This window comes from Cyrtonyx montezumae, unplaced genomic scaffold (genome assembly GCF_038088225.1).
Source record: "Cyrtonyx montezumae isolate F1298 unplaced genomic scaffold, pur_monq_1.0 scaffold_43, whole genome shotgun sequence".
Lineage (NCBI taxonomy): Eukaryota > Metazoa > Chordata > Aves > Galliformes > Odontophoridae > Cyrtonyx > Cyrtonyx montezumae.
Window position 1 is genome coordinate 979,957 of NW_027072049.1, and position 22,070 is coordinate 1,002,026.

At 48.7% G+C, this 22,070-nt stretch overlaps 1 protein-coding gene across 2 annotated transcripts in view; it reads left to right on the plus strand.

Moving 5' to 3' along the window:
* The window catches only part of TANC2 (tetratricopeptide repeat, ankyrin repeat and coiled-coil containing 2), a 121,813-nt gene that overhangs the window by 75,452 nt on the left and 24,291 nt on the right, over positions 1-22,070 (plus strand). For both annotated transcript variants that reach the window (XM_065747224.1, XM_065747225.1), the window contains exons 11-14: positions 5,676-5,907; positions 8,018-8,184; positions 9,026-9,633; positions 20,564-20,672. In XM_065747224.1, coding sequence (XP_065603296.1) covers positions 5,676-5,907; positions 8,018-8,184; positions 9,026-9,633; positions 20,564-20,672 — 1,116 coding nt within the window. The remainder of the gene's footprint in view (positions 1-5,675; positions 5,908-8,017; positions 8,185-9,025; positions 9,634-20,563; positions 20,673-22,070) is intronic.

The following is a 22,070-nucleotide window of genomic DNA, read 5'->3' on the forward strand; positions in this document are numbered from 1 at the left end:
TGAGATGCCGAAAGTGGAAGCGGTGTGATTACCACCCTGAGGGATTAGTGTGGAAAATGCTGGAAGTGCAGCAGTGGTGTGGGGTGAGAGCTGCAGCCTGGTGCTGCTGGGACTCACAGGGAGTGCTTAGGGAGGATGTTTTTGAACAGGAAAGCTCCGAGTGCTGCTGCTGTCCTGGTGTTGTAGGCTGCAGTTGGCGTTGAGTTGGGCACTTTAGTATGGAGAGGGATGGAGAAGTGCACCACGAAGAGCACCGAGAGCAAGACAGCTCGCCTCCCATTTCATAGCAGTGTTGCTTGAATGGGAACATTAATTGCTTCCTAACAGATTTCTGTGAATCAATTTCCCACTGTATTTTTTAAAGGTAGCGTTAATCCTCTTGCTGGGAACTGAGCTGGCACAAAGCCCTTCTTCCCCTCCAGCCCCAGAGGAGCGGAGGCAGCGGAGCCGTGGACATCCCCTGGTCATGGGGAGGTGCAGGCACAGAATGCTTGGCAGCTCCTGCCTGCAAAGTTCTCTTCCACCTCCTCTCCGTCCCTCCCCTCTGCAGCACTCTGTGCCTTGGAGAGGGATGGTTTGTCTTGCCAGATCTGGCAGACTCAGAGAAGCCGTGAGTAAAACTTCTCGACTTGCAGCACCCACCCTGACACTTGCACATGAAACATGAGCATTCCTGGCAGCATGCTTGGTTGGCCTTTTGTTCTTACATGTATGCACACATTATGGAAATAAGTTTGCACGGCTGCTGAATGTATTTGAAGGTGGCCCTCTGCCACGGAGCAGCTGCCAGATCTCAGCAGTGCCAGGGAGGCAGCCTGGGCTGGGCTCCTCCTCCTGGAGATGTTCTGGTGAGCTGAACACAGCAGAGCAGAGCTCTGTGTCACTGTTAAGCTCATCTGGGTTCCTCGATGCCTGTAAACATACTGCCTGATAGCACAGAGCAACTGTAAGGTGAAACAGTGAGGCTTTTAAACCCCAGATGTGCTCCACACCTCTGCTGTTTCATACCTTCTTCTTCCTATTTTTCTTACTCTGTCCTCCACGGCAACACATTCAAAGTTCACTTCCTCTGAGCGGGATGGGTGAGTGGTGTGGCTCAGTCCCTGCCGTGCAGCTTCCCCGTCCCCAAAAGTTCCTGGATTACGTTCAGTTGATGCTTCAGCTCAGCAGAATGAGTGCAGCAGTGTCTGAGCAGCGCAGAGCTGCGTCCCAGTGACCTCTGCATCTCAGTGAGGGCTGACAGCCGTGGTGTGATGGGTTCAGCTCAGGGGGAGAAGCGTGGCCGTGTCCCCTCTGGTTAGGATCACTTCCCCACTATCCCTGAAGGTGTTGTCCTTTATTCGCACGGGATTGTTAATGGGTTCAGTACATGGTTTAAATAAAAATAAAAGCCATCTTCACTGGATTTCTAGCTGCTTGTGGTAGCAGTGCTTAAACAAATGAACCTGAAAGGCAGCACAGCACTAATGGATTATCCCATATGCAGAGTGGCTGCTGGAGAGCCGTGCTTTCATTGTGTTAGCTCGCTCTGCTGGTGCCGAGCACACTGCTGACTTCCTTCCTCACCCTTCCAGCTGTAAGCCAAAGCATCACTGCCATTGCTGCGGGCGTATGGAGAGAAAGGAGCCCTCCCACCTCATGCAGAGGTGGAAGGATTCGTTCCTCTGAGCCACAGTGCCCTGTGACACTAATGAGTTTCAGAGGGTTTTTGTTGGTGGACTCAGCTGTGTAAAAGTAATGAGCGTTCCCCGTAAAGTGGGTCACCCCATCCACGCACGGTCGTGTGCTGTGAGTAAACAGCTGCACTGATCTCCATTTACATGATGACAACTGCTGAGCTGCAGGCAGCCTTGGGCAGGTGAAAGCACCACGCTGCATTGACTCTGAGCTATTCTGTGTGGGTCAAAAGGAGATAAATCTCATTAGGGGCAGAGGTGCAGTTAGAGCACAGTGCTGAAGCTGTTGGTTGGGAGCAGGGGAGTGCTGGGTGGGGATTGCTGTGGGTGCAGGGAGGTGAGGTTTGTCCTTTCAGGCACATGAGGGCTGGAGGAGGATGGAGGTACCATCAGGATGGAGCTGAGTGTGATGGCAAAGGAGCACTTCTGAAGGGGGGGATATTGCTTTTCACAAACAGTGCCAGAGAATTCCTTTGAATTAACCTGTCCTATTAAGTAAAAATAACTTTTCCCCTGAGCCATCTCAGCCCCGTTCTCCTTTGATGCGTGCTGCCCTCCCAGCCCTGTGCTCCCACAGCTCACTCTCCTTGCCCCTCTGTGTTCCATAGGTGATGCACAGTCCCCTCTGTGCCCTCTCTGCCCTCTTCCTGCTGTTTTCCCATAGCTTTCCCTCCTTTTCCAACACCATCTTCTGTTACTCATGCTGCTTTTAACGTGTGTTGTCCTTTTCTTCAGATAGCTGTAGATCCAATCTATATGAAGAAGTCTCCTTTTTTTCCTCGTTGCATGCAGTTCTTTCTCAGCTGAACCAAAATCCCCTTTTGGGTTCAGCAAAGCTAAATACCATGTAGCACAAAGCAGATGAAATGGGGAGCACAGCCCCTGCAAGCAGCTTGCAGGGCTAAGGAGCAGGGAGAGCTGCAGGAAGGACAGACAGCTTCTGCTGGGCCAGGCTGACACTGAGCACAGCATTCAGGAAAGGGGGAGTGGGGGTGAAGCAAAGCAGGGCAGAGGAAAGACAGTCTGGATTGTGATGGGTGCAGGAGTTTGGGTAGAGGGAGACATGGGAAACGTGGTGGTGGAGAGAACAGCATGGCTGGTGTTGGAAAAGCAGGGACAGAAGCTGCTCTGGGTTTAATGCTTGAAGAGTATATGAATAATTTACTTCTGAATTCTGCATTCACAATTAGGAAGATGAGTCAGTGTGTCTCTCCTGAGGAAGGGAGAGTTCAGGTGCTCCCCGAGCCCACATCAGGAGGTGTGGGGTTGTTTTATACCCATAAGTTGGCCACGGTCCACCTTCCCCATGTCTCGTGTTTCTCAATCCTAATATCACATCATTAACATAAAAAAAAATGCTCATGATAAGTGTATTTCTTTGGTGTGTGGCCAACTCACTAGGCTGCAGATAATTCTATGAAAATTGCCCTTGCAGACCAAGTCCTCACTTGATTTCCTTGTGCTGTTTCCCATTCAGAGCAGTAGAATCAGATTTTGTTCAACAGAGACAGTTCCATCCTCAGATGCCACGTGTGGTGGGAAGCCACGTACACTGTGATGTCTCCTTCCCAACTTGGAGTGTTTTACACATTTACCAGCTCTGGAGAAGCTCTGCAGAAGCTCTGCCTGCTGGGTGCCCCCACTCCTCCCACAGAGGGAAGGATTTGGGGTGAAATGTGCCTGGTACAAGTGTACATTGTTTTGAAGCTCTTTTGGAAGAAAATGTACCTTTTGGATTTGATGTGTAGTGGAAGTGACCACACGGCTTGGTTGCTCAGTGAGAAGTCATTCATAGTCAGAATTGCATTCCCAGCCCTTACAGACATGGCATGAACGTATGCTGAACGGTTCTCTTGATTTACTTGTCACTTTTCCCATTTCTTGTAGTAATCCACTTGTATTGCAGTAGGTTTCCTCTTGGGCACTGTATACTCAGTGTCTGAGGCAGTGATTTGAGCAAGGAACTTCTCAGCTCCCAGTGTGGTAAACATCATTCACCAAAGGCAGGGGTTGAAGTAAAGATCTCAGCTCTTGGGAAACCCAATTTAATGTTCACAGTGCTTCACGCTCAGTGTTGACAAAGTTTGAACTGAAACCATAATTAAACAAATTATGCCTTAAATTGCATCCGACAGAAGTGAGTGTTTCCTGGTGGCAGTGTCTTTGGGAGAGCAGGCTGTTCCCTGGTGACTTCTTCATTGTAATGCTTCCCAGATAAAACAAGATGTTTGACTCAGGGCTTTTGTTTGTGACGAGAGCTGATGGAGCCTTCTCAGCAGTTAGGTTTTTTACAGCAAAGAAATGAGATTTCTGGAAAACCAAGCTTGTATCACTGGGTTGTTCATTTCCAGGCTGGGCAGGTTCTTGGTTTTAGTTCTTGGATGTGCTTGTGGCTTGTCCAGATGAGTGAGGCTGTTGTTACAGTCAGAATTAAGTCAGAATTACAGCCAGAGGAGTGCTGGTTTCAGCTGTAGGACAGGAGCTGAATGTGACCTCTGGCTGTGATCTCCCATGTCATAGCAGAGTACCCTGAACACTGGAGGTGGTGTTAAAGGCATTCAGCTGTTAATGGGGAGGAAGGAAGAAGTGCGAGCCCTTTCCAGAATGAGCCCGAGTTATCCTGAGGTCTCAACCTTTGGTTTTCCGTGTAAAACCCAGTCTCGTTCTCAAAGGTGGAGCAGAGAAACATTCTGAAAGCTTTGGGAGCTTGTAGGATGAGAGAGCTGCTTGGCAGCCAGCTGTGAGATAGGCGAGGAGCCTGCTTCCCAGCAGCACGCTCAGCTCGCAGCGCTCGCTTTTGGCAGTCTCTTTTGGGTTTGAAAACGGAGAAAATGTCACAGAGAATAAATACCATCGAGATGACATTGCACAGTTGTGTTTCTGAGAGCATCATTTTCCTGTAGGGCCCTTCTGAAGTCCTCCTGCCCACCAGTGCACCTTCAGGTCCATCCCATAAGCACTGCACTGATCTTACAGGCGTCGTCAGTACGCTGATCATTCCATCCTGAGTGTTGGGAGTGGATATAACACATTCCTGTGAACTGTGCTGTAACAGAAGAAGGAAATATGTCCCCACGTTTAGCACTGACTGTTCCCTCCAAGGACACTTCTGTCCCCTTTCCCATGACGTGGCTCTTTGAGGCTCCTGGATAAAACTAATGAGCTTCTTGTAATGAAGGGACCTTCTTTCTTGGGTCTGTGTCATACTGTGCTGGAAGTGAGGGCTCTGCATGTAGGAGTTTGTTTTCTGTTATCAGGAATGTGGCATCAAGGGAGGGCGGCTCATAACCTTTGTCCTGTAGGAATCACAGTTACAATCCCCAAATAAATGGGATTCTTCAGAGGAAATCACCACCTTTATTACCATTTGATGCAGTGAATACATGATGTTTTAGCTGGCTGACAGCAAAAATTCAGTGGTGAGGTATCCAGTAAAGCTTAGGAAGATGTGTTTGGGTATGATGCTGAAAGGAACAGCCCGGTGGATTGTGAAGACCTGGGAAAATTGGTTGGCTGAGGAGAAGGGGAAAGTTTCTTCTCTTTTATCCCTTCGTTTTCTGAACGAATGAGCTGTGTGGCAGCAGATGGGTAATGCAAAGATGGATTGTTCATGGGATCCATCACTTGCAGCTGCCACCATGCACCGTGCTCTGCTCCACCAGGAGCCACGTGGCTGCTTCCCAGTGCCCAGCACTGCAGAGCAGCCAGCAAGAAGTGGAAGAAAGCAGTCACGAGTCGTTACCACCAGGTGCTGTGCAGAGCTGGGAGGGCTATCAGCACCTGAATTTCATTGCTCCCCACGTAGCAGCTCCGGTGGTTCTCAGGATCAGTGCCCATTTGCACCCAGCAGTTCATCTGGATCCTTGTCACGGACACTTAACGCTGGGCACCGTCAGAGACCTCACCTACCAGAACACATCACAATCACACAGTGCCACAGTGAGCAGCTCAGCCCGGCTCTGGCAGAGGTGCACTCACCCTTCCTTCCCTCTCTTGCAGGTCGTCGCCTACCACTACTGCCAGGCAGACAATGCCTACACCTGCCTGGTGCCCGAGTTCGTGCACAACGTGGCCGCGCTGCTCTGCCGCTCGCCCCAGTTCGTCGCCTACCGGGAGCAGCTGCTGCGTGAGCCCCACCTGCAGAGCATGCTGAGCCTCCGCTCCTGCGTGCAGGACCCCATGGCCTCGTTCCGCAGGGGGATCCTGGAGCCCCTGGAGAACCTGCACAAAGGTACGGGGACAGCAGTCCCTCTGCTTTCCCTTTGCTCCCCGACATCATTTTGTTTGTTCATTTGTTTTGAAATGCTTTCTTGCGTCTGTGCGCTTAAACCAGGCTGTGGGTCCGTCCGCCGGATCGGAGCTGTGGGTGGGAGGTGAGACCTCGGGGAACTGAGATTGTCTCCATGCTTATCTGCAAGGATGGCAGCCCCTCCTCTCCTGGGATGCAATTCAGGGCCCGAAGCGAAACTCTGATGGCAGCATGTGTCTGACTTTGTGTCCTCGGTTTCTTCCTTCTCCCTAAACATAGAATCACAAAACCATAAGTGGCCTGGGTTGAAAAGGACCTCAAAGATTTTGTCGTTTCCACGCCTTGCTGTGGGGAGGGTCCCCAACCACTAGAGCAGCCTGCCACGAGCCGCTTCCTCCAATGAATGCCTCCAGGGATGGGGCATCCACAGCCTCTCTGGGCAACCCATTCCAGTGCATCACCGCCCTCTGAGTGATACACTTCCTCCTAATATCCAACTCCAATCTCCTGTCACAGTTTAAAAACATTCCCCCTTGTCGTACCACCGTCAGCCCATGTGTAAGTGTGGCCTCAAAGCTCTGAAGTGAAAACACCCAACAGTTTCCATGCGCAGCTCTGCTCACGACAATGTATTTTGATTTATTTTCTTGGGAGTAGTGTTTTTCCCTCTCCTTTTCTTTGTTTAATGGGCTCGTGAGAATTGGAAGCTTTCAGCAGGACTGATACCATAGAAGTTTATGGACATCCTGTCTGAAGCATCTAGGGCAGCTGCTAACAGGCCAGATCCCAACTGCTGATCTCAGAGCTTTCCCAAAGCAGCATTGATTTTGTTTCCCTTTCTTTCCTCCTTATGCAAGATGTCACTAACTCATCGTGACAGTCACAGTGCTGAAGATCTTTGCTCGTTGTCATGAAAACCATCAGAGCGCCGTGGAGTTCAGGGCTCTGTTGTCCTGCAGAATGGTGTCTGTTGTTGTCAGCTTCACAAGTAGTCCACATTAGTTTGCGTTCTGACCTTCTGTATCACCACGTCCAAGCTGACAGATGCAGCTGGATGCATGGCCATGCTCCATTCTCCTGGCACACACAAATGTCACCAGAGGAGGAGTGTGGCTGCTCCTTCCTCCCAGCACTCCTGGGTTGGGAGCCTCTGCTCTGCTGAAAAACGAGCTGGGTAACTCCTTGGGAGGTATTTCAGCTCTTGGGGCACTTTGGAGGATGCTCGTTTCTCTTTGCCAAGCAGATTGACCCCCAGCTGGTCCCAAGCTCTTGGGAGGGTGGAAATATTTTATATGAAAGTTTTGTTTCTGATGGAATCACTTTGCTGATGGAGAGTGCTGGCAGGCTGATGGCTGCCGAGAGCTCTGCAACAAAATGAGCAGTGTCTGGAAACTGGTTTTAAGACACATAGTGTTTAAGGCACTGTAAATGTATCAGCAGATCTTTTACAAGGTGCTGATGAAGTTTTAAATGATGCCGGGGCAGAATTATTGCATAATGGTTAATGGTGAATATCACTGAAACTTAGATTCATGTTTCTCCAATTCATATTTATATATATATATTTAATCTCAAGGAATTTAAATAATATGTAGAGAACAAAGTAGGGATTCTTCTCTTCTTGCTGCTTTCTCCTCTCTCCTTTGGGCTTTATGAGAAACATGAGATGCAGATACAGAGCTCAGGCTCCATTCTCTCCATGATTTCAGAGTCATAACGTGTGTTTTCAAGTTCATCCACTGAGCTTACTGGGGGGTCAACTGGAAAAGGATCTCTGGTGACTTTAATGCAGAATATGTGTTATTCATATGGATATTAGTGGTACGTTCAAAGCTAAATGCAACTTGGTAACATCAGCCCAGGACAGAATGGGATTCTGCTGATCTCCCTGGAGCACTGTGGTGTGTTGGCAATGAGTGTTCATTCATTAATTACTTTCTGAGATGGAAGTTGAGTATGCATGGACCTACCTATGAGTGTGTGTGTGATTACTGTATCATAAAATAGATGCTGTCACTGTATCTTCTTTCTTCTGTACCCTTAAAGTGTTGGCCTCCAAAGTAAATGCATTCTTCTTGTCTTTGCGTCTCAGAGAGGAAGATCCCCGATGAAGATTTTATCATATTAATTGATGGTTTAAATGAGGCTGAATTTCACAAGCCAGATTATGGTGACACCATAGTATCATTCCTGAGCAAAATGATTGGAAAATTCCCTTCCTGGCTGAAGCTGGTTGTGACCGTCAGGACGAGTCTACAGGTACACTGAGTCTGAGAGCTCTGGTAACTGCTGGGTTGTCACGAAGGGCTTTGATAAAGAATATCTTAGTGTGCATCAGGATTTGCTGGTGGTAGGTAAGCTGCATCCCTGGGACTCGTATTGCTCGTTTAAATCGAGCTCTTGCAAGCCTGTTGTCTTTCCTGCGAGCTTTGGTTTTGTATCGCCATTTTGGAGATGTGTCTGCTTCTCCTCAACCTGCATTGTCCAGCTCTGCTGTGTCATTTCCCCCCACTTTGCAGTGACAGAGCCTATAACACAAGAACTCTGTTGGAAAAGCCTTTAATGATTTTGGGTTTTGTTCTATAAGAGCATTGGCGAGCTTAGCAAATGAGAGATTCCCTGGCCACAGTATCCAGATAGACATCATTGTGTGGAAGCAGTGGAACATCCTCCCTGTGACCTGCCCTGCTGTTTGGTGCACTTCTCTGCTGATAGCAGCAGTGAGATTTCTCTATCTGTCACCTACACGTCCTCCCCTCCCAGTGGCTGAGATGACAGCAGGAGGGGTGGCATGCTGCTGTTTAGTTGGGCTGGGGTAGGGATAACGAGGGCACTGCTCCATGCCAGTTTCCCAGTCCTCACAGTTGCTGTGTTCAGAACCACGTCCTGCATTTTTATTTCAGTCATGTCTTGCACAGAAACTGTTTGATTATAGATGAGGATGTGAAGCCCTGAGGGCATAAACCGCCTTCTCATGTGCTTTCTCTGATGGAAAACGTCTTAAAGGAGTCTCAGAGGTGCTATTGTAATACAAATCAAGTTTACTTAATGAATAATAAGCATTCCCAGAATGAATATACTTCTTTGTCTTTCTTTGCAGGAAATAATTAAGCTGTTGCCCTTCCACAGAATATTTTTGGATAGGCTGGAAGAGAACGAAGCCATAGACCAGGACCTGCAGGCATACATCCTTCACCGGATACACAGCAGCTCAGAGATCCAGAACAACATCTCTCTGAACGGCAAAATGGACAACACCACCTTTGGCAAACTCAGTTCTCACCTCAAGACCTTGAGCCAGGGCTCCTACCTGTACCTGAAACTCACTTTTGATCTCATAGAGAAAGGATATCTAGTACTAAAAAGCTCCAGCTACAAAGTAGTCCCAGTGTCTCTGTCAGAAGTTTACCTATTGCAGTGCAATATGAAGTTCCCAACGCAGTCTTCCTTTGATCGGGTTATGCCTCTCTTGAATGTGGCAGTGGCATCTCTGCATCCTTTAACAGATGAGCATATTTTTCAGGCCATTAATGCAGGTAACATTGAGGGCACTTTGGAGTGGGATGACTTTCAGCAGAGGATGGAGAACCTTTCTATGTTTCTTATCAAACGTAGAGACATGACGAGAATGTTTGTTCATCCCTCTTTCCGAGAATGGCTTATTTGGAGAGAAGAAGGTGAAAAGACCAAGTTTCTTTGTGATCCTAGGTAAGCAAATGCTCTGAGAAATCAGTTTACGGATGTGTTTGTCCAAAGGCATTCTGTTCTGTTACCTGGATTGCTTCGTCGGTTGAGATCACGCATGGGATGAGGTTGATCTCACTCGGCCTTCGTCTGTCCACACTGTGTGTCTACATCTGTGCTGGTCTTTGTATTGGTGATGGAGAGAAGTGCATGCTCCCTGGGCATACAGCTGAGCTGGCAAATGTGTAGGAGTTATGTCCAGAGTGAGCTGAGCCCTGGAAGGTCCACGCTCGGCAGCCCAGAGGTGTGGCTGCACTGACATCCCCAGCTCTGGAGGGGAAATCCTCCTCTGTTCCCTCCCAGGTATTCCAACCATGGGAAGTGAGGGATGTGGAGATGAAGGATGAGCGGCATGGATTCATCTTTTGAAGCTGGCTTCTTTTTGAAGTCTTGTTCCTTGTAGTCCTACTAAATGCCTTTTGGAGAGCGGAATAAGGAACAGAGTCAGGCTGTAGCAATTTTGGACTGTAAGTGCATGTGTAATCTCTGTTCTTGCAGCAACAGAGTCCCTGGCTTAGCTCAACGGAGAATAGAATTTAATCATGGTTAGATTTAAATTCTCTAAGCCCAGTGATCACTATTAACAGTGTTATCTTTGTTTTTACTGGAGAGTGGAAACAGACGCTGTGACTGTAATTCTGGTTGCTGATCCCCATAAGCTCTGCTCCCTTTTGCATGCCCATCTCCAAAAAACAGTTAGAAAAATCAGGGAAATAGATTCTGGGCCTTACTGGGGCATCTCTGGGCCCTGCAGTCAGGCTGACAAAGGGCAGCACTGTCTGCCTGCTGGAACCAGACCCCCCTGTCTGATCAAAGCAGCCATAGCTGACGTCCTCAGCGTAATTTACCGCTTTAAATTTCATGGCAAACAGGCTGCAGTAGAAAAATACCACGTAGCTCCTCCCAATGGGAATCTGGCATCCTTTAATAGGCTCTGCACAATAGTCCTATCGAGTGAGCCCTTTGGAAAGCGCCTTACAGCAGCAAGTGCCTTTGTATCAATCAGTGTTAGCTATTTGATACCCTTCCTCTGGAATCATTAAGTGCTTGTCACTGGGCAGTTCTTTTCAACCCTCTCTGCAATGCGTGCGTGTCCGTGATGCCCGTGGAGCTGAGAGCTGTTCCCCTTCCTGGCCGAGGACAGGCTGGGAGCAGCACTTGCCACGGCAGGAGAAATTCAGGCAATTCTGTGCCATCCTTTGTTGCCAAGAGAAGAAAACCCATCAGCAGAACACACCCCCGGTGCTGGACACCCCTGTGTGTGGCATTCTGCACATGCCAGCCTGTCACGCAGCTGGGTATCCAGGTGCTTCGGTTCCCTGAGCTCTCCTGGTGCTTACAGAGGTGGCCGGGGCTTCCCATTCTCTGCTCCCAGGTAACAGTGGTAGGACGAGAGGTGATGGCCTCTGCTCTCTAGGTTGGCATTCAAAAGGAGTGGGGAGGCACTGGCATGGGCTGCCCAGGGGGGTGGTGGTCAGCGTTGCTGGAGGTGTTCAAGAACCATGGAGATGTGGCACTCAGGGGAGTGGGTTGGGGCTGGCATCACTTCAGTGCCACTTATAGTAGAATCATAGAATGGTTTGGGTTGGAGGGGACCTTTAAGATCACCTAGTTCCAGCCCTCTGCTGTAGGCAGGGGCACCTCCTGCTAGACCAGGTTGCTCACAGCCCCATCCAACCTGGCCTTGAGTGTTTGCTGGGAGGGGACATCCACAACCTCACTGGGCAACCTGTGCTGGTGTCTCACTGCCCTCACAGTAAAGGAGTTCTTCCTGATGTTTAATAAATCTGTCCTCTTCGAGTGTAAAGCCATTTTCCTGCATCCTGTTGCTACATGGCCATATAAAAAGTGGCAACCTACCACTCAGGTGGTACATACATGGTGACTTCAGCATATGTGGGCATCTCCAGGGCCCTATGGAGTTCCCAGCACTCAGCAGACCCAGTGCCTTGGCAGGGGAAGGAAGAAGTTACATGGCATTATAATGGGCTGCCAGTGCCTTGAGTGCAAGTCTGTGTATACTGAAGGGCTAATAAATTTATCTAATGCATAATGCACACTAATTGCATTATGCTTTGATGGTAGATAATGAAGCAGGATACATTTTGGTGATTAATAGGGAAGACCCCCTGAGATTCTGCTGTTGTGCTCCTCAAAACCCTGCTGTCCAGCTCTCGGGGAAGAGCTAATATTGCAAAGTTGAGTTCAGGGCATGGTGAACCCTTAGCACCAATGAAGACAAATAATGTTTTTTCATTTTATTTCTCCACAAGAAGAGCAGCTTGTCCCTGACTGAGCTACCAGGAGCAGCCTATGAGGATCTGGCAGCACCTTTGATTTCTTTTTGCCTTGGATGTGCTCTTAGCACAGAGCTCACTGACCTCTCCGTGTCAGTGCAGTGAGGAATGAAGCTGCTGAAGCTGATGTTTCTCGGAAGTTTTGAAGTGAAATGTGGTCTTGTGAGGCTGCTCTGAACTGGCGTACCCTGGCAGAGTGTTGGGGTGTGAGGAAACTGTAAAGAAAAATGGGGATAATGGGTTTTGGGGCCATGGCACCACCAGTGGGGAATCTTTCTGTTGTTAAAGAGAGCGTGTTCCTGTCTTCTTGGAAGCAAGGGAAGAGAAAGGACACAGTGTCCAGAAATCACCACATTCTTTAGGCTTCTGGTAAACAGTGCATCTCCAGCTCCAGGTTTTGTGTTGGCCCATGGGGCTGCTGACCACAGGGCTCGCTGTGAGTGAGGGCTCAGTGGCATCAAAGGGAACGCAGTGGCTGTGCCTCTCCCATCAGGGACCCCCAGCATTTGTGGCTGTTGGTAGCAGAGCACCAAAAAGCGTTTGTCAGGGTTCAAGCAGCATCGCAGTAATGAATTCCCCTGCCTGTCTGCATGGCACCGTTAATTAAGTGTCGTAGTTGACAGATGACATAAAGCATCATAGGGAAAGACCCAATCCATTGTGACCAGAGCACAGAAGAAGTGGTGATTATTGTGCTTTCACTCTGACACTTGCATTTCTTAACCTAAATCCTGTAACGCCGTTCCGTGTTTTGCCTTTGTCAGAATCTTCCACTCAATTACTTTGCACGCTTTTGCAGTGCTCAGAAAATGAAATATTTTATCTCTGTGCTGCTGATGGGACTGAGGGAGATGGGGGGGAAGTGGTTTGTGCTGGTGAGACAATAGAAGAGCTGCAGTCAGATACAGACCCCTGAAGTGAAATTACTGTGTCCAGATTGAAGTAGCACCATTGGAGTTCCATGTCTAGACTTGCTTTATAGTCAGAGGGGAGAACTAAGCGTGATTGATTCCATCACGGGCTGAAAGGCTGCAGTGGGGCTGAAGCAGAGTGCCATAGGGGTCTGCAAAGGAGCGTGGGGTGATGGGCTCACTGGGAGCCTCCTCCAGTACTGACAGATAAAACTGGGTGAGGTGGACCCTGCCCTGCCCTCTCTCCTTTCCAGTATGCAGCTTTAGGGGTGGATTTCAGGTGTTCTTCTGCATTGGGGTGGCTGTGGAGGAGAGTGGCTCCTCCTGGAAACCCTGGGAGGAATATCCTGCTGTGAGCAGTGTGTTTCCACAGCACAGGGATGCAGATCCATCCTCACATCTCAGGTTGTGGTGTTAATCTGAAATCCCAAACACCCAGGGTTGGGTTTCCTGAAGGAGGATGAAGAAAGCCCCTGCAGCATCTGGTATTGTTCAGAATCCAATTGCTGGTGCCCAGCTCAGGAGCTGCTGTGGCACTGTGGAGCTGTTTGGGTCTGAAACCAGACCCAGAAATGCTGCCCAGGGAATCAGTATTCTGCAGTAAACATTCCCTGTGCACCAAGAATTGATCAGGTGTTAGGAGACACCCAGTAATGTCAGGATCTCAGTAAAGAAATGCTGTCTCCGGAGGTGAGGGTGAGGGCAGCTCCTCATCCATTCCCTTTGGTTCCTGCTCCATCTCCACAGCCCTCAGTGCAGGCTGGATCAGCAGCAGCAGTGATAACCCGCTCAGTTGCCATGGTTTCAAGAGGAGCTGTCTTGTAACACAATGCAGTGGAGGTGTTTTGCATTTTCTTTTCTCTCCAGGGAGGCAAGCTACAAGGGGAGGCTTGGTCCTCCTCCAAGTTGCGTTTTCACATCTTACCCAGCAGGATGATGGATAATGAATTAGAAGCAAATGAGTGTCTTTTTGCGTTTGATGGAAAGCCTGATCTGACCAGCAATCCCCAGTCAGTAGATAATTGGTTTGGGAAGTGTGTAGGAAAAGAATGCGTTGCAAATTTAATCTGTAAAAGTCCAGTTATACAACAAATGCTGAAATGGGAGGTGGGCACATGGCAGAATCACAGGATGGGTGGGTTGGAGGTGACCTTAAATGTCATCTGGTTCCACCCCCTGCCATGGGCTGTGTTGCACCAGCTGCTTAAAACTTGTCCACAGATAGCTCCTAACTGTCATAGAGTCACAGAATGGTTTGGGTTGGAAGATACCTTTAAGATCATTCTGTTCCAACCTGTCTGCTGTAGGCAGGGACACCTCCAGGTTGCTCACAGCCCCATCCAGCCTGGCTTTCCAAATGCTTTTCCATTTTGGACCTGAAAAACTGAGACAAGTTGATTTCAAATGAAGCAGAAAACCTCTACCCAGCTTTGCCATTACATTGCATGGTTAGCTGGCTTTTTTTTCCCCCTTTTATATTCTAAGATTCTGGAAATCTCTTAGAGCGTGCTCAACTTTATGTATCATTAGTTGAAATGATGGAGAGTCCTCCAAAACTTGGGGTAGGTCTCACGTGGGATGCTTTCTGCTCTGGGAAACAGATGCCAGTTTGAGCTCAAGGTGAGGCAAAAGAGTGTTTTTAGTATTGATTTGAACCCTTTACGTAGTTGGCCAGTTGGTGGCTGTGCTGTGGTCTGGCTGTGTGCCTGCTGTCCTGGGGTCTGCCTTTGCTCAGAGCCCGTGCTGAGTGGTGTAGTGAATTAGCAGATCACCACGGGGTTTGGTGGTTGGTGGTCATTCTTACAGCTCTCATTTTGGAGTGTTGGAAGCAGTGGTTTACCTGTGGTTTGGGGCAGGGATCCCTCCGTACCTGTTGCATGAGAACGACAATGAAGTGTTCCTCATCAAGAGAAACATGGCTGAGCACTGTGTGTTTGGAACACAAAGATAAATCGGTCCATCCTGGAGCCCTCATGGCCATTGAACAGGCAAACACAATCTGTCCACCTAGCAGAGTGGACCTAGACCAGGAGCACATCTTCTTGGCTTCCTCTGCCACTTTCAGAATAAAGTTGTCTGATGGTTCTGCAGTGTGAAAGGAATGGGCTGTAACTCCATACGGTGAATGCTGGAGACCTCATGTGAGCATCACAGCGGCCGGCGTTTCTGGGTGCTAGCTGTGATCTCATGGAGAAGTTTAGAGCTGGGAAAGGAGTGGTTAAAGCCATTGGAGATAAGTCAGGCAGCTATGATGGGGACCTCAGTGAGCAGGAGAAGCAGGTGTTTGTGTAATGCCTGGTTCAGGATGGGGAGTAGGTCTGGGTGGGTGCAGAGGAAGGGGAGACTTCAGCTCATTTCCATGGCTCCGTGTGTGACAGAGCACTCACGGATTGTCCCCACACTTGGATGGAGCTGCAGCTGCACTGTCAGTTGGAAGAGGAGGAGAGGGAGACATTGCAAATCATTGATGAGATGAGATGAAGAGCAGATGTGATTGCTCCCACCTCAAAGGACATCAGCCGAGCAGCTTGTTCTGCTGGCTCATTAGTCATGCAACCTTAGCATTCAGATGGAGAAGCTTTCTGGAATATGTTTTGTCTTGAGTTACTGTCCTCATAAAATCTCTTCTTTTTTTTTTCCTTCTTGTTTTCTGGATGGAAAACTTGTGCATGCTGTCCCACTTTTCCATCTAAAGAAAAGAAATATTCACTGGAAGAAATATCGACTGAGTAATCCGATCACTGGCACTGTGCCACCAAAGAGAGAGAAGTGGAGTTAATTGGAGGCAGTACGAGTGCTTACTGAAGAGAGAAATGTTGCTTAATTTGCTCTTGTTATTGCGTTCCTCCAGTCCTCTCTGAGCAGAGCTGTGCAGAGGTTTGCTGAGAGCAGCCCCAACTTGGTCCCACATCACTCCCAGGCAAAGGGAAGTGAAGCACTCCAAGTCACATCCCCTGCTCTGTTCCAATCCTACATATGAGGAATTGCAGCAGGTGAGATGAGGACACATGAAGTGTGTTGCTGCTTTTCTTCTGAGCAGAGCTCACGGAGAGATGGTTTGGCCCATTCAGCCCACCCAGCATGGTCACTGCCTTACACCAGCAGTCATTTCACCATGTGCTCAGACGTCACTTACTGACCCCGAATACGGAGTAATCTGCTCCTGGCAGCCAGCAGGACGTCAGTAAAGCTTTATGAGCTGAGCAGAGATGGCAGAATTTCACCTTTGCTTTCTGGATCCGTGGTTTTAAACCTCGTTCAGTCGGGCTCTGCAGGTTTTCCTAAATGCTTTTCTCTCACTATCATTCCTTCTTGTTCTGTATTTTTTAAATCATTGTTTTGTTACCATAGGGTCCCACTTGTTTTTCCTCCTCACTGCCCCTCCGGCAGTGCCCAGCACCCTATGCTGTTCTCCCATGTAACACAGAGGGGAGAGCTCTCTGGGATCAGCTCCTGATTAGGATTTGGGTGTGTTATCCTACAGGTGAACTCTTTCTGCTGTGTCACACCATCTGGGCACATACTCCTCATACAATAACACATGGATGTGGCACAGTCTGTACCCAGCAGCGTTGGAGGCTCCGTTCCCCAACCCCATTCCTTCAATGTGCACGATGCTGTGCACGTGAAACGAGTTTCCCCAGTGCTCAGTCCCAGCCCAGTGATGAGAAGACGTCCATGAGCCCACCAGCACCGCAGCATTGCTTCTTACATCATGGCTTCAGTCTAGGATAGTTGATCAATTTCATTTCTGCTCTTCCTTAGTGCTCACAGAGTGGTCTGTGCAGTTCTTCAGCTCTCCTTAATGCCATGCACAGCTCTGCTGCTTGCAGTGCTCTGTGACCCACAGTGTGCTGGGGATGGCAGTGAGGCAGCAGGTGATGGGCTGGTGCCTGGGTGCAGGCATTTCTCATGGTGTTTTGCCTTTGCAAAACCATAGAGCACTTCTTCTGTATGCAAAAGTGGTTGAAGTGTTGGAATGAGGTGTCTGAGGGAGCAGCATCAGCGATGGAGGTGCACTGGGGTTGGGGTGCTCGTGGTGCTCGTTACTGTCCTGTGAAAAATGGTGCTGAGATGTCCACCAGTGGCTCCTTTCAGCCTGGAAATGCCAAGTGGAGCACCTGAAATGGGAAGTGTGAGGACATTAGGCTCCTGCTGTATAACAAAGTGGTGGTTGTGGTGCAGGTAGATCTGTGAAGAAGACAACAACCTGGAGCTGCAGCGGTGAAATTACTCCTTCTGCTGAGCCCTGTCCCACTGATGGGAGTATCCCCGTGGTGCTGTGCAGCAGCAGGAACTGTACCCATGGGCAGTGATGCTTTCTGACCTGGTACTTTGCTGTTTGTTTGTCTCTCTGCAGTGGCACCCTCAGGAGTGGGGGAGTCCTTCCTTGGCTTTGAGCTCTGCCGTCCCTGTGAGCTTGGCAAATTAAAGCAGTGTTTAATGCTGTAGGAAATAACATGGCGTGTTTAAGAACGTTCCCTGTTCAGAACTGTTGCTTTTGTAACCCTGTATAATGCTAATTCCTTCTGAGTGAATTGGCAATTATAGCATCAGAGGGAAGCTACGCTCCTGAGATCAATAAATCATTGCTGGATGCTTCCACAGCCGACCCTGGGACAGCAAAGGCTCCATCAGTGCTGGAGCAGACGTTGTTCTCCGTGCTGAATTGCAGGAGTGAAGTATGAGTGTGCATCTCTGGGAAGAGCACACTCCCCGGGCACAGAGCCTGGGTCTGGGATGGCTTTGTGGGGCAAGAAGGAGACGTGGGGATCAGGTAGGGCCAGAAGTGGAAGGGACTGATTCTCACTGAGCTTTGGGGTCTTTCCATCTCTCTGTGCCCATCCTCGTGTACAGCCCTCGCCAGTCGGGCTCTGGCTCCGCCGCACGCAATCTGCAGCAGCAGACAAAGGCTCCCAGAGCTGAGCTGGCAGTGCTATTAATTTTTCACAAGAAGAAATCTCGCATTAAAAATAGAAAATCTCTGATGACAAACTCTGCAGTGGCGAAATTCAAAGCAGATCGTTTCGCTGAGCTCCTTGATGTAGAAATCATTACTGCCATCCGCTGCTCCATTAGGGGGGGGGAAATAAGGAAAAAAAAAAAAGAAAGGCTGTGCTGTTGGAGTCTGCTTTAGCATGCAATTAACACTGACAGAGCAAGTGACTGCAAGGATTTATCAACCAGCCCGGAGCCGAGGTCTGGGAAACATTGCAGAGGTAATGCATTACTCATGAACACCATGCTTTATTCTGGAGCAGTCCATACATGCCCTATTCCTAATAGCTGTGCACGTGATCAGCTTTGGGTAAATGCCCACCAGCTGCAGTGGAGCAGTGCTGGAGCAGAGCAGGGACCCCGGGCTGGTGTGTCAGCACAGAGCTGCTCATCATCACGCTGCAAAGAGGTGGCATGGCAGAACTTTCTGGATCTTCAGCTCCTTCTTAGCACTGCTGCAGTCCCAGCTCTGCTCATGTCCTTCCCAAGCACTTCCAAAGAGTTCTCAATGGGCCGTGCTCCAACAAGTGCCATTATTTCCTCTTTTGCAATGGGCAAAGTGGAACAAAAAACATGTGCCAGTTTCCAGCCCAGTGCAGTGCTCCCTGCAGCAAGGAGGTGAGTTGATGTCTCTGCACGGACATGCACCAGCAACCTTATAGCAAAGGTAACACTGGCTGATGTCTGGAGCAGAAGCAGAGCGATGCAGGGCCGATGAGCTGCAGATGTACAGGGTGTACTGGGGTGATGGGAGGTTTTGATAATCTGGCTGAGTGGGGATGGGTGTGGTATAGCAGTTCTGCACTCCCCATCTCGCAGCGCTCAAGCTGCAGTGCATGATTCTTTATTTTTGTCTCTGCATGGGCCTTCGTAGAGGTCCATCAGTGCAGTGAGCAAAGGGCATTTGTCTCCTTCCAAAGGGCATGAACTGGAAGGGATGGGGGACTCCCTCCTGCTCCAAAAGTGAGGAACAAAGGTGGAAACAGCAACAAGAGGGAAACGCAGTGAGCCACGGATGGCTCAGGGTCCTGCAGCCTCGTCCAGCCCTTTGCTCTACCAGCTTCCCTTTTGTCCCTTCTGTTGCTGCTGTGTAGTGAGTTCTGACAGCAAGGCCATGTGCAGGCAGTAGCTGGGCTCTGCTGCAGGAATCCCAGCAGCATCAGGTCAGGGGGGATGCTCAGCAGTGCTGGGCAGGGGCATTGCCAAACCCCTGGCTGTGCCCTGCAGCTCTCCCACTCTCATTCCATACTGCAGCTGCAGCAGAGCCCAGCATTCCTCAGGGATTGGTTTGGTGTTCTCTCTGGACAGAGATGTGCAGATAAATCCCTGCTGCATTGTTTGCTGCCTTTGGGTCAGGCAGAGTGCTTTTTGCTTTACCAAACAGTGATGAGCTAATAGCATTCCCTGTCCTTAAAAGCCCTTCTGAAGCCACAGCTTATATCATGTTTGGTTTTGTTTGGCTCGAGGGAGTTTGTTTGCTTTTATACGGAGTCACATTTTTATTTATTTCCAGGAATTAAATGGGTTAAAAAGGGCCCCCTTGAGAGTACCCAGGGGCTTATGGAAGAATCGGCACTTCTTCTATGACCTCAATGTTAAGGCATGGAGCCACTTTGCTTATGGTATGCATATTTGGCCACAGCTGAATTGTTTCTCTTTTTCTGATCAGATAACACTTGGGAGACTTTTGAAAAGCCTCACTTGCTCCCAGTTCTTTTTACAGGCCATGGCAGTGTCTGCAGTAACAATCTGCACCTCCAGATGGAGAAGGCCTGGGTTGCTTTCTTTAGCAAATGCAGTTTGTGGTGAGGTTCACAAAGAGAGTATCTGTCAGCCAACCCAGGTACCCTGCAGCTCCTGGAGCACTGAGGTCCGAGCCCAGAACATAGTGGCTTTACAGAACCTTCAGCAGTTGCATCCCCACCAATAAGTGCCATTCTCACCTCAAAATTCTCAGCAGCACTTCACTTTTTTGCACCGTGTTTTCCATGCCCTAACAGAGAATCAGTCCCTCAAGTCTCTGAGAAGACACTGCCATCTTCCAGTGCCCTGAGCAGGATGTTTGGGCATGGAGAAAGGTTAGCAAAGGCAACTGAGCAAAGGGAGCTGGCATCTCTGGTACTGTGTTTTGTATTATAGGTGCACTGTGTGTTGCTCAGTCTGTGTGTTTGGGTTATTGGTCTGGCAGGTCCTGTGCCAGAGCCTCTTCACTACTGCAAAAACAAGAGATGGTATTGAGAAGAAGTTTTAGTGAAAGCAAAGTTGCATCAGTCTACACAGGGGAAGTCACACAGCAGGGAATGCAGCTGTCATTTAAAGGCCATTTTTCAAAGTGTGGATGTCTTGAATGTGTCATTTTCTAATGGCTTCCGTCGGTAGCATGCTTTTCAAATTATAGTCATATAAAACACCGTGGCTTTTGTGAGATTGTTCCTTCAATGTTGCTAAATTTCTGCCTGCTCATAGAGAATACATCGTTGTGTTTATCTTCTCATGATCTGATTTCAGTTATAATTGGTTGCCAATAATTAAAAGAATAAAAAGGAAAGGATTTGGAGTTGATGGTCTGCAGATGAGAACAAGTCCAGCTCTGTCTCCCAAAGGCTTTGCAGGAGCAGAAATGGCTCTCAGAAGCCCTTCTGTTGGTATGAGATGCAAACACTGACGTGCTCCTTCTTCTCTTCCCAGGAGTGGCCACACACTGCTTGCCTTCTGGTTTTCCCGTCAAGAAGGAAAACTGAATCGACAGCAAACTATCGAACTGGGACATCACATTCTCAAAGCACATATTTTTAAGGTAACGATAACGAAAGCAAAGGTTTGTGCCATCCCAGTTGAATGCAGTCCACCAACACCAGTGGCATTCGGTCTCTCCTTGTTTATGGGCTTCTGTAAGAGACGTGCAGGATTTAGGTTTACAGAATTGGCAGCAGCATGTAAGAAATTCTTGAAATTAAACCATCCTTCAGACCATGAATTCATGGGGGAGCCTTACCCAGATTCTCTCCCCTCCCCTGAGAGGTTTCTTACCATCTGAGATGAGCTCCTGTAACAGCACCTGGAAAATGAGTAAATCTACTCGAAAGCTCTGAGGTTTTGAAGACTGCAGCACAAAGTTTAGGTCTCAAATGGAAAAAGCATTGCCATCCAGTGGCCAATCCATTTCACTCCTCACACACACACTGAACACCTGGATAATCAGAAGACGAACGTCAGTGTGACCCATATATTTATATCATCCTTCTGCCTTCGGGCTCACGTAGCAGGGGGTGGAAGTGAGAGGATGGGTTTGTAAGGTCATGAAAAATGCAGACGTTCTTACAGCTGTTATTATCAATGGGTGTATAGCACTGGTAAAAGTGAGGCTGTGTTTTCATCCAGTTTGTGTACGATTTTGGGGACGTAAGAACTTTACCACTTTCTGTGGCAAACAGGTCATTGCTATCTCGTGCCAGTGCTGCTGTGTTTGCTTCTTGATTTCTCTAAGTTGGACTCGTGGTCAGATATAGCAGGAAAGGTAGGGGAGATAACAGCATGAGCCAGAGGAAGGACCCCAGGTCAGCGCCTCATCCAATCATTGGAAAATGTTGGGGTCCATTCCCGAAGACCCAGTTCAGGACTGAGTGTTCAGCTTCATTTTACATGAAAACTGTCTCCAAACCTTTTTCCTTTCCCACTTGCACATTAGAAACAAGTGGCAGTGGGTTCAGGTGGAGGACAGTTTTTGGTGAGCAGATGGTTGCCTGGAGCTTCCAGCTTTAATTGAACAATAGAAAATGCCCATTAAGATCTGAGGAATGTCAGGCCACCTTTTTTTTCCCAATCACTCAGCAGAATCCCTGGGTTCACAGTGGGAATGCCATGTCCCACTGACAGGTAAGCATAACATCAAGGTCATTTGGAAGTACTGGAAAGTTCTGCAAGGCTTTGGGTTAACTGGATTAGGAACACTGTAAAACTCATTCTTTTGGTTTTTTGTAATAGATTTATTCCTTGGTTTTTTGTTCTTTTTTTGTTTTTTTAACAGCTGTTCTGATACAATTTGTGAGTGTTTACCAAGTGAAACAACGGCTGTATTCCCTTCTGAAGGAAGCATTAAGCTGGAACATTAAGATCTTGAACATCCTTTTAAGAAAAGATTTCAGGGAATGAACATGCACGTTCCCTTTCCTGCTGTTTCTGACCATCCTTGCTT